Below are 15,198 nucleotides of genomic sequence, written 5' to 3'. Positions count from 1 at the left end.
TCAGGAATGGCAGCAGGCAGGTGTGAGCGCATCTGCACGCACAGTCAGGCGAAGACTTTGGGAAGATGGTCTGGTATCAAGAAGGGCAGCAAAGAAGCCACTTCTCTAAAAAAAAAAAAAACATCAGCGACAGATTGATCTTCTGCAGAAAATATGGTGAAAGTACTGCTGAGGACTGGGGCAAAGTCATATTCTCTGATGAAGCCTCTTTCCGATTGTTTTGGGCATCAGGAAAAAGGCTTGTCCGGAAAAGAAAAGGTGAGCGCTACCATCAGTCCTGTGTCATGCCAACAGTAAAGCATCCTGAGACCATTCATGTGTGGGGTTGCTTCTCATCCAAGGGAGTGGGCTCACTCACAATTTTGCCCCAAAACACAGCCATGAATAAAGAATGGTACCAAAACACCCTCCAAGAGCAACTTCTTCCAACAATCCAACAACAGTTTGGTGAAGAACAATGCATTTTCCAGCACGATGGAGCACCGTCCTATAAGGCAAAAGTGATAACTAAGTGGCTCGGGGACCAAAACGTTGACATTTTGGGTCCATGGCCTGGAAACTCCCCAGATCTTAATCCCATTGAGAACTTGGGGTCAATCCTCAAGAGGCGGATGGACAAACAAAAACCTACTAATTCTGACAAACTCCAAGAAGTGATTATAAAAAGAATGGGTTGCCATCAGTCAGGAATTGGCCCAGAAGTTGATTGAGAGCATGCCCAGTCAAATTGCAGAGGTCCTGAAAAAGAAGGGCCAACACTGCAAATACTGACTCTTTGCATAAATGTCATGTAATTGTCGATAAAAGCCTTTGAAACGTATGAAGTGCGTGTAATTATATTTCACTACATCACAGAAACAACTGAAACAAAGATCTAAAAGCAGTTTAGCAGCAAACTTTGTGAAAACTAATATTTGTGTCATTCTTAAAACATTTGGCCACGACTGTGTACATTGGTCATTACTTGCAAAATCACTGTGTGGGATATATCCGTTGCTGTGCAGAAATCAGAACCCATCTGTGATGGATATACCTGTAATAAGGTCTAGAGTATGTAAAAAAAAATAAGAAAGTAGAATTGAGGTTTTTTTTTCATTACTCCACAAAAAATAAAATAATTAAAAATAACTAAATTAAAAGCTTCCCAAAATTTGTCCTGCAAAAGAAAAGCCTTCACACAGCTTCATCCTGCCCTAAACACTAAAATAAGCTCTGGCCATGGGGTGCTTCCACACATTTTGTGGGGTGTTTCTTTAGCTTGTAAAAACACTATGAAACTTATGTATTTTCACAAGTATTTTTTTTTGTAGTGGCATTTTTTTAAATTACATGTATTACTGGCATTTTTTTTCCCAGACGTTTTTTTTTCTATAGAGAAATCTATCATAAAATGCCTGAAAAAACACGACATCCAGACCATGCATCAATTTGCTAAAAAGACACTAACGCTGGGTTCAGACCTGAGCGTTCTGAAAGGAGCGCTCTGTATGTGTGATTGTACCGGCGTTTGCAATCGCACATACAGAGACAAGCGAACGCCCATTGTCGCGCGTTCCCGAAAGTCTATGCACGGGAACGCGCGACGAGACACCCCAAAGAAGCTCATGTACTTCTTGGGGCGTCGGGCGTTTTACATCGCGATCGTACGCGCTATAAAACGCCCAGGTGAGAACCATGCCGATAGGGAAGCATTGGTTTCTCCTTGTTGAGCGGTTTACAGCGCGTAGGAACGCGCTGTAAAACGCTCAGGTGTGAACCCAGCCTAAAACATGTAACATCTGGCTACAGCAGACAAAAAAATGCAGCATTTCTGGGATTTTAAGAAAATGGCCTAAGCGCAGGACACAATAGGAAATGGGAAACATTATTTATTTAAATAATTATTATTTAACCATTTTTCTGTACAACTTATTGGAAAAAAAAACATGGAAAGAGAAAACTTTTTATGCACACACTGGCAAACCATGATGAGTCATAAAGATTATAAGTAATGCATGTCTACAGCCTAGAATACTGATATGAACACATTAGTAGCATTTACTGTGAACTGTAATATGAAAGATACTTCCATAATAACCTGCTCCAGCATCATTAAAAAAAAAATCACAGAAACATTTTTTTCTTTTATTTTAAAGGGGTTTTACGAGGAAAGGGATAAGTAATCAGTATGTGATCGATAGACGATCAGCTGTTTGAGGAGGCCTTGCAGCTCACCAAGCACAGCACTGTACATTGTATAGCGGCTGGGTTTGGTATCGCAGTTTAGCCTTATTTACTTGAATGTGACTTGAGCTGTTCCTAGGCCATGTGACTGATGAACGTGACATCCCTGACCTAGGGTAAGCTGTGCAGACACCCAGATATTGATGATCAATCCTGAAGATAGGCCAAGAGTATAAAACACTCAATGGACTGTCCAGGAATGTATGGACATTTGGCAACCTTGGCTTTACAGCCATCACTCCAGTAGTTCCCGCCAGTCCAGCCATCATGTCTATTTGACATGACCGCTATTGGTTATTTTTTTTTTATACCTTTTCCTGCATTTAGGCAATAAATCCCAAACAACCCATTCAAGGTGTAAAATGCCTACAATCCATGTTCAAGACTATAAGTTTAGTTTACAGTTACACCATATATTGTTATACATTTGGTGTTTGCATATGCTGCTGGACACCTAAAAACCCAACATATCAAAAGAATGTCCTTTTGGAGGTACACCTTTTTCAGCTTTATTGTAAAGTGCAATCAACTGCACTTTTCAGTATAGAGAGATCCCATTAAGAAACATACATATATTTTTCTTAACATAGGAGCCTATGGGTGACTGCATATAATAAAGCTACATACGTTGGTTTATGATTGGGACATACTATATGTTTAGAGATTTTCCTGCTGTACGTGTTGCATATAAACCAGAAACGGTATGTGAGCAACCCTAATGTCTGTCTGGTAACATGTAAAAGAGAGGAACTCCAGCTTAGGTTACTTTCACACTCGCATTTTGGGCGAATCGGTCATGGATCTGCAAAAACTGATCCGTTACAATAATACAACCGCATGCATCCGTCATGAACGGATCTGTTTGTATTCATCTGTAACATAGCCAAGACGGATCCGTCATGAACTCTATTGAAAGTCAATGGGAGACAGATCCGTTTTCTATTGTGCTAGATTGTGTCAGAGAAAACGGATCCATCCCCATTGACTTACATTGTGTTTGGCTCAGTTTCGTCAGGCGGACAGCAAAAGGCTGCAGGCAGCCTTTCGGTGTCCGCCTCCAGAGCGGAATGGTGACTGAGGCAAACTGATGCATTCTGAGCGGATCCTTTTCCATACAGAATGCATTGGACCACTTATGAGAGCCCTGAACGGATCTCACAGTCGGAAAGCCAAAACGCGAGTGTGAAAGTAGCCTTACCTAAAATTGTGATTTATTTTGTCAAAGATGTAAAAACCAAATACAGAAGACAAGCAGCGTCAAGAGTTCCTTTCTTTCACATGTTACCATATGCCTTAGAATGATCCAGGCAATTCCGTTCTTCCAGGTGCCCTCAGGTGAGCTGGACTGGTGCTGTTTATTAATGTGTCTGTCTGCACCCGTTCTCTCATGTTTACCATAGAGCCGGACCCACTTTGGTTGTGTTTGCGCTGTAATACTAAAACTGGCCTAGTAGTGCATGCAGTTCTAGTTATTTAAAGTCATTGATTCTGTATTTTCCATTTTCTTCTACCTGTTGACATTTATTCCTAACAAGCAATAGGAGATAGTTCCCACATTGATAATATATTCCAGACTATCTGCAGGTTCCCATAAATAATGGATGAGAAGTTAAGACAAGCCAAGACATTGAAGACCTCAGTGCATCCACTTCTATTCCCTACGATCATTTAAGGGAACCTGTCCCCTCCAAAAACCATCTGAAGCCGCCAGCAGTACCTGAGAGTAGCCAGCAGTACCTGAGAGTAGCCAGCAGCGTGTTTCCGATGATCGTTCTCTTCCTGAAGGCAGATGAAGCAAAAGCTCTGAAAACGTTCTTATATCCCCTGCCCGCGTTATTTTCTAGTCATGCTTGAAGTCAAGGGGGCAGCGGCCTCCTTGCTTCAAGTCAAGGTAACCGCGCCCCCTTCCCTGCCCCTTCGCCTGTGACTGACAGCCGGCTGTACGGCAAAGCCAGCCAGCTGTCAGGCATGAGCGATGTCAGTCACAGCGAAGGGGTGGGGAAGGGGGCACGGTTACCGTGACTTGGAGCAAGGAGGCCGCTGCCCCCTTGACTTCAAGCATGACTAGAAAATCACGCGGGCAGGGGATAAAAGAACGTTTTCTGAGCTTTTGCATCATCTGCCTTCAGGAAGGAAAAAAACGATCATCGGAAACACGCTGCTGGCTACTCTCAGGTGCTGCTGGCGGCTTGGGATGGTTTTTGGAGGGGACAGGTTCCCTTTAAGGGTTAAATGAAATATAATGGGAAACAAACAGGATCTTTGTCAAACTAGATATTATAAAATGTGAAATGTATCCACTATATATCATGTATCAGAATTCATTGTAAATATTTCATTGTAATCAGTACATGAATGAAAATGCTATTTACTAATTTAAAAAAGCTGTCTACTCTCTATCTCTACCATAAAAGCATGTGCATGCAGACTCTAAGGCCTCTTGCACATGAAAGTGTGCGCCCCGTGACCGCGCCACGGGCCGCAATGCACGAACACCCACCGTGGGGCAGCCGCAGGCGATCGCGGACCCATTCACTTTAATGGGTCTGCGATCCGGCCGTTCCACAAAAAGATAGGACATGTTCCATCTTTTTGCGGAACTGAAGTACGGGACGAAATCCCACGGAAGCACTCCGTAGTGCTTTTGTAGGGTTCTGTTCCGTGCTTCCGTTCCGCACCATTCCGCATGTCCGGATTTGCAGACCCATTGAAGTCAATGGGTCCGCATCCGTGATGCGGAATGCACACAGAATGGTGCCCGTGTATTGCGGATCCGCAAATGCGGTCTTCAATATGGCCATGGAGCGCACACGTTCGTGTGCAAAAGGCCTAACTCTGATCCCAAATATGATGCCTGTGATAGATTCTGTCTTGTGATCTCCTGATCTACATTTAGGCCTATCAATTAGACAGCATTAGTAAATGTGGGTCAGTTTATATACTGTTTATATACTGATGTGATGTCTTATTTTAGCGTCACGGTTGAAGAGCTTTTACACTCAAATGTCTTTATATAGTAACAGATATATTTATTTTATGTCTTTCAGGGTAATATGGATTTACTTTGCTGATGGGAACTGGGTTTATCCTTTTCTTGGAATACTTTCTCCTTTTGAATTTTTTATATTTTTATTGAGCAGTCATATATTGGCAGCCTCTGTCTATATTGTTGGCGAAACACTCAACTATGTAGTATGGGGTACGTTTTTACAAAAGAATAGACATAATCAATATTGTTTCCGTTTCAATTAATTAATAGATCCGATGTCAAATTATTCACCATTATATTATAGAAAACATAAAGCTTAAGGGTAGGGATACACAGCGACTCTCTATCAAAGTTGGATTTTTGCATCGCAGTCGCAGCATGTGACATGTTGCAGTGCGACGCCATTGACTATCATTATAAAGAATGTCGTGAGTCAACTTTGGTGCAACACATGTCGCAATGTAGTTGTAGCCTTTTTGTTGCACCACTTATTGTCGTGTGACACATGTCGCCACATAACCCTACCCTAAGGCCTCTTTCAGACGGGCGTTGTGGGAAAATGTGAGGGGTGCGTTGCGGGAACACCCGCGATTTTTCCGCGCGACTGCAAAACATTGTAATGCGTTTTGCACTCGCGTGAGAAAAATCACGCATGTTTGGTACCCAAACCCGAACTTCTCCACAGAAGTTCGGGTCTGGGATCGGTGTTCTGTAGATTGTATTATTTTCCCTTATAACATGGTTATAAGGGAAAATAATAGCATACAGAATGCATAGTACAATAGCGCTGGAGGGGTTAAAAATAAAATAAAAATTTAACTCACCTTAGTCCACTTGATCGCGTAGCCCGGCATCTCTTCTGTCTCCTTTGCTGAACAGGACCTGTGGTAAGCATTCATTGCAGGAACAGGACCTGTGGTGACGTCACTCCGGTCATCACATGATCCATCACATGATCCATCACCATTGTAAAAGATCATGTGATGGAACATGTGATGACCGGAGTGACGTCACCACAGATCCTGTTCAGCAAAGGAGACAGACGAAATGCCGGGCAGCGCGATCAAGTGGACTAAGGTGAGTTAAATTATATTTTTTTTTTTTAACCCCTCCAGCGCTATTTTACTATGCATTCTATATTCAGAATGCTATTATTTTCCCTTATAACCATGTTATAAGGGAAAATAATAATGATCGGGTCTCCATCCCGATCGTCTCCTAGCAACCGTGTGTGAAATCGCACCGCATCCGCACACGCTTGCGATTTTCACGCAACCCCATTCATTTCTATGGGGCCTGCGTTACGCGAAAAACGCACAAAATAGAGCATGCTGCGATTTTCACGCAACGCATAAGTGATGCGTGAAAATCACCGCTCATGTGAACAGCCCCATAGAAATGAATGGGTCGGTATTCAGTCCGGGTGCAATGCGTTCAACTCATGCATCGCATCCGCGGGGAATACTCGCCCGTGTGAAAGGGGCCTTAAGGGTTGACCATATATGACTTTTGATCACTGCAACTGTCTGCAATAGATTTTTTGGAACCTGCCTATTTCCGGTTTAAGATACACTATTCATTGACACTTCTTACAAACGTTTTTACTACAAAAAGATAAAATAACACTTGTGGTCCAGTTTGTAGTAGTAGGGGTGTCATTGCACCTACTAGTTAAAGATCTTAAGGCCCCATGCACATGTCCACATCCGTTTTGTGGATACAGTCCTTGTTGCATCTGCATTTTTTTTGCAAACCCATTGACTTCAATTAGGGCTTTTTCACACTTGCGTTGTCCGGATCTGGCGTGTACTCCATTTGCCGGAATTACACGCCGGATCCGGAAAAACGCAAGTGAACTGAAAGCACTACACTTTACCATGGCTGCCAGGACTTTAGCGTCCCGGCAGCCATGGTAACCATTCAGAAAAAGCTTAAGGCCGGATCCGGATTAATGCCTTTCAATGGGCATTAATTCCGGATCCGGCCTTGCGGCAAGTGTTCAGGATTTTTGGCCGGAGCAAAAAGCACAGCATGCTGCGGTATTTTCTCCGGCCAAAAAACGTTCCGGTCCAGAACTGAAGACATCCTGATGCATCCTGAACGGATTTCTCTCCATTCAGAATGCATTAGGATAAAACTGATCAGGATTCTTCCGGCATAGAGCCCCGACGACGGAACTCTATGCCGGAAGAAAAGAACGCAAGTGTGAAAGAGCCCTTAGTCCGCGGTCAGCAGACAAGTTTGCAGAACAGATATATGGAATGCGGATAGCACACTGTCTGCATCGGTCCACGACTAAAATGCGGCAGCACACAGACCACATCTATATTTTGCCGATCCGTGATTTGTGGACTGCAAAACGGATATGGTTTTCTGCATGGGGCCTAACTAGCATTTTTACTAAAATTTTAGTGCGCAAGGAATGCCACAAAAATGAAATGCAAAAAACAATGGTGGAACTTGTCCAACAAAATAACACGCTCTCATATAGATATGTGAACAGAAAAGTAAAAAATGAAAACTAAGAAGCAAAAATCGACCTGGTACCACATGAGTTAAAGCCTGATCTACATTTTACACGTGGTTAGTAAAAAATGATTGACAACAAGTAGTGGGACATGAGCTAAATCACAGGTAACATTAGGTTCTAGTAATGTCCACAAGATTGGCGGTGGTGTATGTACAGCATTATATCAACATATACTTAGTTAACTAGTTCACTTTTGAAAATAAATGTTTTGAAATTTCCTACATTTTTGTGTTAACTTTTTTGCCCTATTTATAAGACACCTATCCATAAGACACACCTAGGGGCACATTTATTAAGACTGGGGTTAACGGTCTTAATAAGGGCCCTGTGCTGGTGGTGGATCCGCTGAAGTTATGAGGAGGCGCAGGCCTCTCTTTAACTTCGTCGCATCCAGCGCCAGTTCCAGGGCTGTCTTTAATATTGATTGGACCCTGGGCAAAAATTTACTTGGGCCCCCTGGATCCCGCCTTCCCACACCTTAGCAGGCAATCACGTCCTCCACCACAACACACACACAAAAAATCCACACACCTGGTAGAGTCCAGTGAATGGCTGTAAATACTTCCAGTTCTGAAGACTCCAGCGGCTCAGGATCAGTGCTCTGGGCAGCTGGGCTCAGGCTGGAAGTGGGCACCGCTCTGCAGGAAGGAGACCAGGGCTCGGCTCACCCTAGTGTTACAGTGCACCCCAGCACCCCACAGTATGCAGTATAGCACCCTATAGTATACAGCCCCACACAGTATGCAGTATAGCACCCTATAGTATACAGCACCCCACACTATACAGTACCCCACAGTATATAGTATAGCAGCCCACAGTATACAGCACCCCACAGTATACAACAGTATACAGTAGAGCAGTATAGCACCTCACCGTATACAGCACCCCACACTATACAGTACAGCAGTATAGCACTCTACACTATACATCACCCACAGTATACAGTATACAGCCCCCCACAGTATACAGTACAGCAGTATAGCACTCCACAATATACAGCACCCACAGTATACAGTATACAGGCCCCCACACTATACAGGCCCCCCCACACACTATACAGGCCTCCCACACTATACAGGCCTCCCACACTATACAGCCCCCCCACAGTATACAGCCCCCCACACTATACAGCCCCCCACACTATACAGTCCCCCCACAGTATACAGCCCCCCCCCACAGTATACAGCCCCCCCCCAGTATACAGGCCCCACACAGTATACAGGCCCCACACAGTATATAGGCCCCCACAGTATACAGGCCCCCCACAGTATACAGGCCCCCCACAGTATACAGGCCCCCCACAGTATACAGCCCCACACAGTATACAGCACCCCACTATGCAGTAGTTTACAGTATATTAGCATAACAGCCCCTGAGTGTCACCTTTTTCTGATATAATCTTCACAAGAAAAAGGTCCAGTTAAGGCAAACTTCACCTGCAACACTCCTGCTAGGACCTGTGATGACCTTATAGCCATGTGACCAGTAATATTGCTAGGTTACTGGTCACATGGTGATGATGTCATTAAGGTCCTAGATCACATTCACAGCTCTAACACAGTATGATGCCGGGACTCAACCCCTGTGAAGCTGACAGACTGACACCCAGGGCAGTGGCTAGCAGGGCTCAAGAGGCAGCTGCCTTGGGCCCCTATAGTGTGGGCCCCTCAGGAGCAACTGGGCCCGGGGCAGCTGCCCCTTGGTAAAGACAGCCCTGGCCAGTTCTAAATGTAAGACAGCTCAGACCTCAGATCAGACCCCTCAATGTTAATCAGAGCCCCAAACAGATCTCAAATCAGAACGCCAATGTTAGACTGCAGCTCAGACCCCCCAAAAGACCTCAGATCAGACCCCAATGTTAAGTAAACCCCCAATCAGACCTGAGACCAGACCCCAATGTTAATAAAAAACCCAGTCAGACCTTAGATCAGACCCAAATGTTAATCTGAACTCAGACCAGACAAAAAAAATCAACTTGTCTGTCCTGTTCCAGACTCTGCCACCGCTCCTCAGTTCCAGAGCGTTCCTAAGTTTCAGAGCACTGGCAGAAGAAGACCAGGGAGCAATGAGTACAGAGCCAGCACAAGGAGCAATGTATTCAAGGTTCCCCGGTCCTCCTGTACTAATGAGCACTACCATAATGAATGCGCTCATTAGTATTTGCCCTATGAGATGCACTGACATTTTCCCTTCACTTTTAGGGGGGGAAGTGCATCTTATAGGGTGAAAGATATGGTAAATCAATGTTAAAGAAGCACTTAAGGATTTTTTTTCTTTGCCTATATAGTTTAAAATAGGCCATCATTAAAGAATAAGAAATTGGTTTTTGTGCATGCCTTGTATGTGATGGCCAACTTGCTTCCTTCTTCTCTCAGATATAGTTTTTCTAATGAATTCTACATTTCCCATCGTGTCTGGCTTTGCAGAGTCAGGGATGCTGGAGTCTCACCGCACTGCACTGCTCTGTGTATTGGCAGCCATGACAGATTAGTGACAGCTGCTGTCCTCTCACTGTTTTCCTATGTGATGCAGCTTGAGCCTGTATCCCCTCTCTGCCCTGTCATATCTCTTCGCTGTCAGCTTTTACATACAGCAGACAGTTAGACCAGTGTGAGGCTGCATCTCATAGAACTACACTGGAGATTCAGCACACACAGATAGTACAGACAGTGTGAGTCAGGAAGATTATATAACCACAGTTACCTACTATATATTTGCACTTCAGGTCTTTTAGATAGGGGAGCCATTATATCTTCAATATAATTCAGATGTATACAGAACATTGAGGGAGGGGAGGGACCTGTGAGCTGTCAGGAGGGATTTGATTGGTGATGATGTCATCCTGTAGTTCACAGGAAGTCAACCATAGGGACCAAGTTCCTGTTTGCACTAGAGCAAGGTGTCAGACTAGAGCAAGCAGTGAGGTCACATGACCAGGTTCCGATAATGAAAAAGTTCAAAATGTATGATATGTATGGATGCAACTGATTTAGGCACCTGGCTTCCCATTACCGAGCCCAGTGGGAGCGACACCATCAGAACCCACAAAGCCAGACTTCCGTTGCGCCACGTCCTGCCTCTTCTCCTTGTCCTCTCTCCTCCTATTTGTCCTCCACTCCACCTTCCAACTGTTCGAACGTAAAAAGTTGATGCCGGATAATCCAATTGCCCGTCAAACGTCTGATTTGTGACTGCCCAACGCGCTGAAACTCCACCTTGTATATGCTTGATAGGCTGCTCCAGCAGAAACGTGCCGTTAACGACTACCTGTACGAACTCTGCGGCAGGACAGGTTCTGGGGAGCTTCTTAAGGCGGTCGTCCCTAGGTGAGTGTTGGGCTTACTCCAAAAGTGGAGTAAAAATGTCAGTACATCTCATAGGGCAAATACTAATGAGCGCATTCATTATGGTAGTGCTTATTAGTACAGGAGGACCGGGGAAGCTTGAATACATTGCTCCTTGTGCTGGCTCTGTACTCATTGCTCCCTGGTCTTCTTCTGCTGGTGCTGTGAAAACTTAGGCACGCACTGGAACTGAGGAGCGGTGGCAGAGTCTGGAACAGGAGAGATGAGTTGATTTTTTTTATATCAAACCAGTTGCAATTAGCTGTTGCAATAGCATTTGTTCCTCTGTATAGCTGCGGTATCTCAGCAGAACCGCACACGAATGCTGCACAATACAAATGCACTATATATAAATTATATTATAGTTATATCACACCCCTGCCTAAATCATTTTTTTTTTGGGGGGGGGGGGGGGGAACTGGTATATCACACCAGTTGAATTTAATTGTCCCAGTAGCGTTTGTCCCTCTGTATAGCTGTGGTATCCCAGCAGAACCACACACAAATGCTGCACATGCACTATACATACATTATATTACAGGTATATCACACCCCTGCCTCAATCAGTTTTTTTGGGGGGGCAACTGGTATATCACACCAGTTGAAATTAGTTGTTCCAGTAGCGTTTGTCCCTCTATATAGCTGCGGTATCTCAGCAGAACCGCATGCAAATGCTGCACAATACAAGTGCGCTATATATAAATTATATTATAGGTATATCACACCCCTGCCTAAATTAGTTTTTTGGGGGGGTAACTGGTATATCACACCAGTTAAAATTAGTTGTTCCAATAGTGTTTGTCCCTCTGTGTAGCTGCGGTATCCCAGCAGAACTGCACACAAATGCTGCACATGCACTATATATAAATTATATTATAAGTATATCGCACCCCTCCCTCAATTCAGTTTTTTTTTTGGGGGGGGGGGGGGGCAAATGGTATATCACAACAGTTGCAATTAGTTGTTCCAATAGCGTTTGTCCCTCTGTATAGCTGCGGTATCTCAGCAGAACTGCTGCACAATACAAATGCACTATAATATACTTTCTATGTTAGAGAGTATATTATAATTATATCACACCCCTCAGTATGTCACACCTATCGATAGCACACCTAACCCAGTCCTTAAAAGGACTTTTGTGGCCCTATTAGCTAGCGATTGGTGTCTCTAACAGTCTGTCCCTGCTCCACACAGCAACCTCTCCCTATACTGGCAAAATACTGAATGTAAAATGGCGGCCAGATGGGGTTTATTTATTCGGTAGGGAGTGTGTCCATGTGCTGAAAGGTCTCATTTGGCTGTCCTGTCCCATCTGATGGATATTTCATGGGTCAAAGTTTGGCACCATGCAAAAGAATATGGCGCCAGCGGACATAGCTATATGTTCGCCTGTTCGGCGAACCGCAAACGAGCAAAGTTTGTCGCGAAACGACCGCCGGGCAAACCGCAAGGCCATCTCTAGTGCAGACGACTAGAGTGTGCAAGTGATTGAATACAGGGAAAAAAGGTAAGGTCTTAGTCAAACATGACCCCAAGACAGCTTGGTGCAAACCCTTTAAGCTACAGTTGAGGCCGATCAAACAAAGACAACAGGCAAGGAAAGAACACGTGAGCACCTCAAATTGTTGTGTAGCATTTTATGTAGTACAGAGTTCGCTCTAAGATCCCTAAATTTCATGATATGAGTCACAATGTTCCTCTCCTGCACCAACAGTAAAGCACCTGTGGCCCCTTTCTTACAAATGATGGCGGTAATGGGTTATGCAGTTCACAGCTTTGACACTCTGTCCTTTAAGAAGGATGGAGTATGATGGTTACTAAAGTAATACTACATTGTAATAGTAGTTTTTTCTTCTCTCTAAGCAGGTGAAGTACAGAATATAAAAATGAAAATGTAACCCTCCACAAGTCAAACCCTCCGGGGAGAGAAGAGAACGGACGTGTTAACATATCCCTTTTTTGTAATGTATAGTTTAGTAGCAATCAATCATAACTGACAGCATGTGAAATTGGTCTATTAAAGAACAAAGAAACAGTCAAAGCATAAGCCCAGTCCATCAATTCCATTGAAAACTACTATATTCTGTGCTTTGTGAATTCATTATTCTCATTTACAAATGTATTTAACTAAATAGACTTTCCTATGTGGCTCCAGCCATCTGCCCCAGAAAATATAAACTAGAGTCAAGTACTTATATTGATCACTTTTCAAACATGTATAGACTATTGGGGTCATTTATCAAACTGGTGTAAATTAGAACTGGCTTAGTTGCCCATAGCAACTAATCAGCTTCCAACTTTCATTTTCAAAAATAAAAGGTGGAATTTGATTGGTTGCTATGGGCAACTAAGACAGTTCCAATTTACACAAGTTTGACCCCATATATTCAAAACCCATAAGTTGCTATTTTCAATTGTGTAAGGAATTGATGAAATTTTGAATATATCCAACTAAGGTGTTTGAAGCAAGAACTAAAGGCTATGTACACCTTTAGTGGTAATTAGTGGTAATTTTTATTATTGCGGTGTACTCATTTTGAGCTAAAATAATTTTTTTAATTGGTCTTTAGTATAAATGATGAGCTGTTCACCCTGCACAGCTTTGAGTTTATCTACTAGCAGGATCTGTATGTTCTCTCTGCTCTGTCAGGCAGGGAGCTGACAGGCTTCTTATCTCTGCTCTCTGATCTTATAAACACTCTTTAAAGCTCAATACTTATCTTACTGATAAGAATGTGGCTTAAATAAGTAAGGCCTTGTTCACACGTCAGTTACTTGATCAGTTATTTCCATCATTTTTTTGTGAGCCAAAAGAAGGAGTGGAGGCTACATAGAGATAAGATATAATGAAAAGATCTGCAACTGTACTGTGTTTTTGACCCGAATCTGGTTTTAGCTCACAAAAAACTGATGAAAATAACTGATCAAAAAACTGATGTGTGAACAAGACCTAATTATGACCTTTTGGTAATGGTTATAAGATGACCGGCACAAAGTGAAAGTACCATTCACACAGCTAGAAAAAACTGAAAAACTGCAACCCTTTGTGACAGAACGACTCAATATTTTAAATAAAAAACTAATGAAAAAAAATGATTTTTTTCTTTGAGTGGTAGAAAGTACTGAATGAAACTAGAGAAGGGTTAACTCATGTCCCATGACCCTTACCTAAGGTTATACACTGGATATAGAATTTTACAGAATTAAAGGGATTCTGTCACCAGTTTTATGGTGTCCTAACTAAGGGCAACATAAACTAGTGACAGATTTACTTAGTAAAAAGCTGGGTCACTTTCTTTAATTGATGAAGCCATTTTGCCAAAAGAAGTGCAGGGAGAGATTATTCAAGGTGCAGGGAAAGGATCGGGAGGAGTCATTCTACTGCATTTATGTAGAACAGGGTTCAGTAGGGGAGATTACAGCCTGGGTAATAGGAACAATCCTATTACACCTTGCTGCACTGACTGGGGATCCAAATTATCATTATACAGCTCAGTAATTCCAGCAAACAATTCTTGTTATTGGGGTGCAAGTGTTGTTTGATACAGGCATTAACAGGGTTTATTACAAGGAAATATTTCTATGTCTTATTTGGCCTTGTGCAGTGCAGTTATATGTTCTAATGCATTTTTTGGCTTGTATTAGTGGGGGGGGAAAAGGCTCATTAGCCGTTGTGTGGTGAAGTGCCAAAATTACAGCCCTTTTTGTTGGGTATTAGTGGCAAAGTAAAATATATTTGCCATTCAGCAGTGCAGTTATATTTTCTAAAGCCCTTTTTGTCGTGTATTAGTGGCAAAAGAAAAATATATTTGCCGTTCAGCGGTGCAGTTATATGTTCTAAAGCCCTTTTTGTAGTGCATTAGTGGCAAAAAAAAAAAACATTTTAAAATAGCAATCTGTAGTTGGGTTTGGTACCGGCTGGTACCTCGGTACCAAACACGACTTTGCATTGCTATTTTAAAATGTTTTTAAAGAAGCAGATGTGATTACCGAATTAATTCACCATCAGACATCTATACAGATATATTTTTATTGAATTAGGCCTTTTTCACATGAACAATACAGATTGTGTAAAGATCTGTTCAGGAAAAGAAGTGATGGTTTTGCACGCA

General features: G+C 42.9%; 1 protein-coding gene across 1 annotated transcript in view; it reads left to right on the top strand.

The window, feature by feature from the left end:
- The window catches only part of LOC122939441 (androgen-dependent TFPI-regulating protein-like), a 42,132-nt gene extending 29,122 nt beyond the window's left edge, over positions 1 to 13,010 (top strand). Inside the window, exons 4-5 of the mRNA XM_044295510.1 lie at positions 5,271 to 5,422; positions 12,953 to 13,010. Coding sequence (XP_044151445.1) covers positions 5,271 to 5,422; positions 12,953 to 12,984 — 184 coding nt within the window. The 3' untranslated portion in view covers positions 12,985 to 13,010. The remainder of the gene's footprint in view (positions 1 to 5,270; positions 5,423 to 12,952) is intronic.
- Positions 13,011 to 15,198: the final 2,188 nt, after the last annotated feature.

The sequence above is a fragment of the Bufo gargarizans genome, chromosome 5 (genome assembly GCF_014858855.1).
Source record: "Bufo gargarizans isolate SCDJY-AF-19 chromosome 5, ASM1485885v1, whole genome shotgun sequence".
In the NCBI taxonomy this organism is placed as follows: Eukaryota; Metazoa; Chordata; class Amphibia; order Anura; family Bufonidae; genus Bufo; species Bufo gargarizans.
Note: the sequence above shows the minus strand (reverse complement) of the source record. Positions and strands in the feature narration are given on the sequence as shown.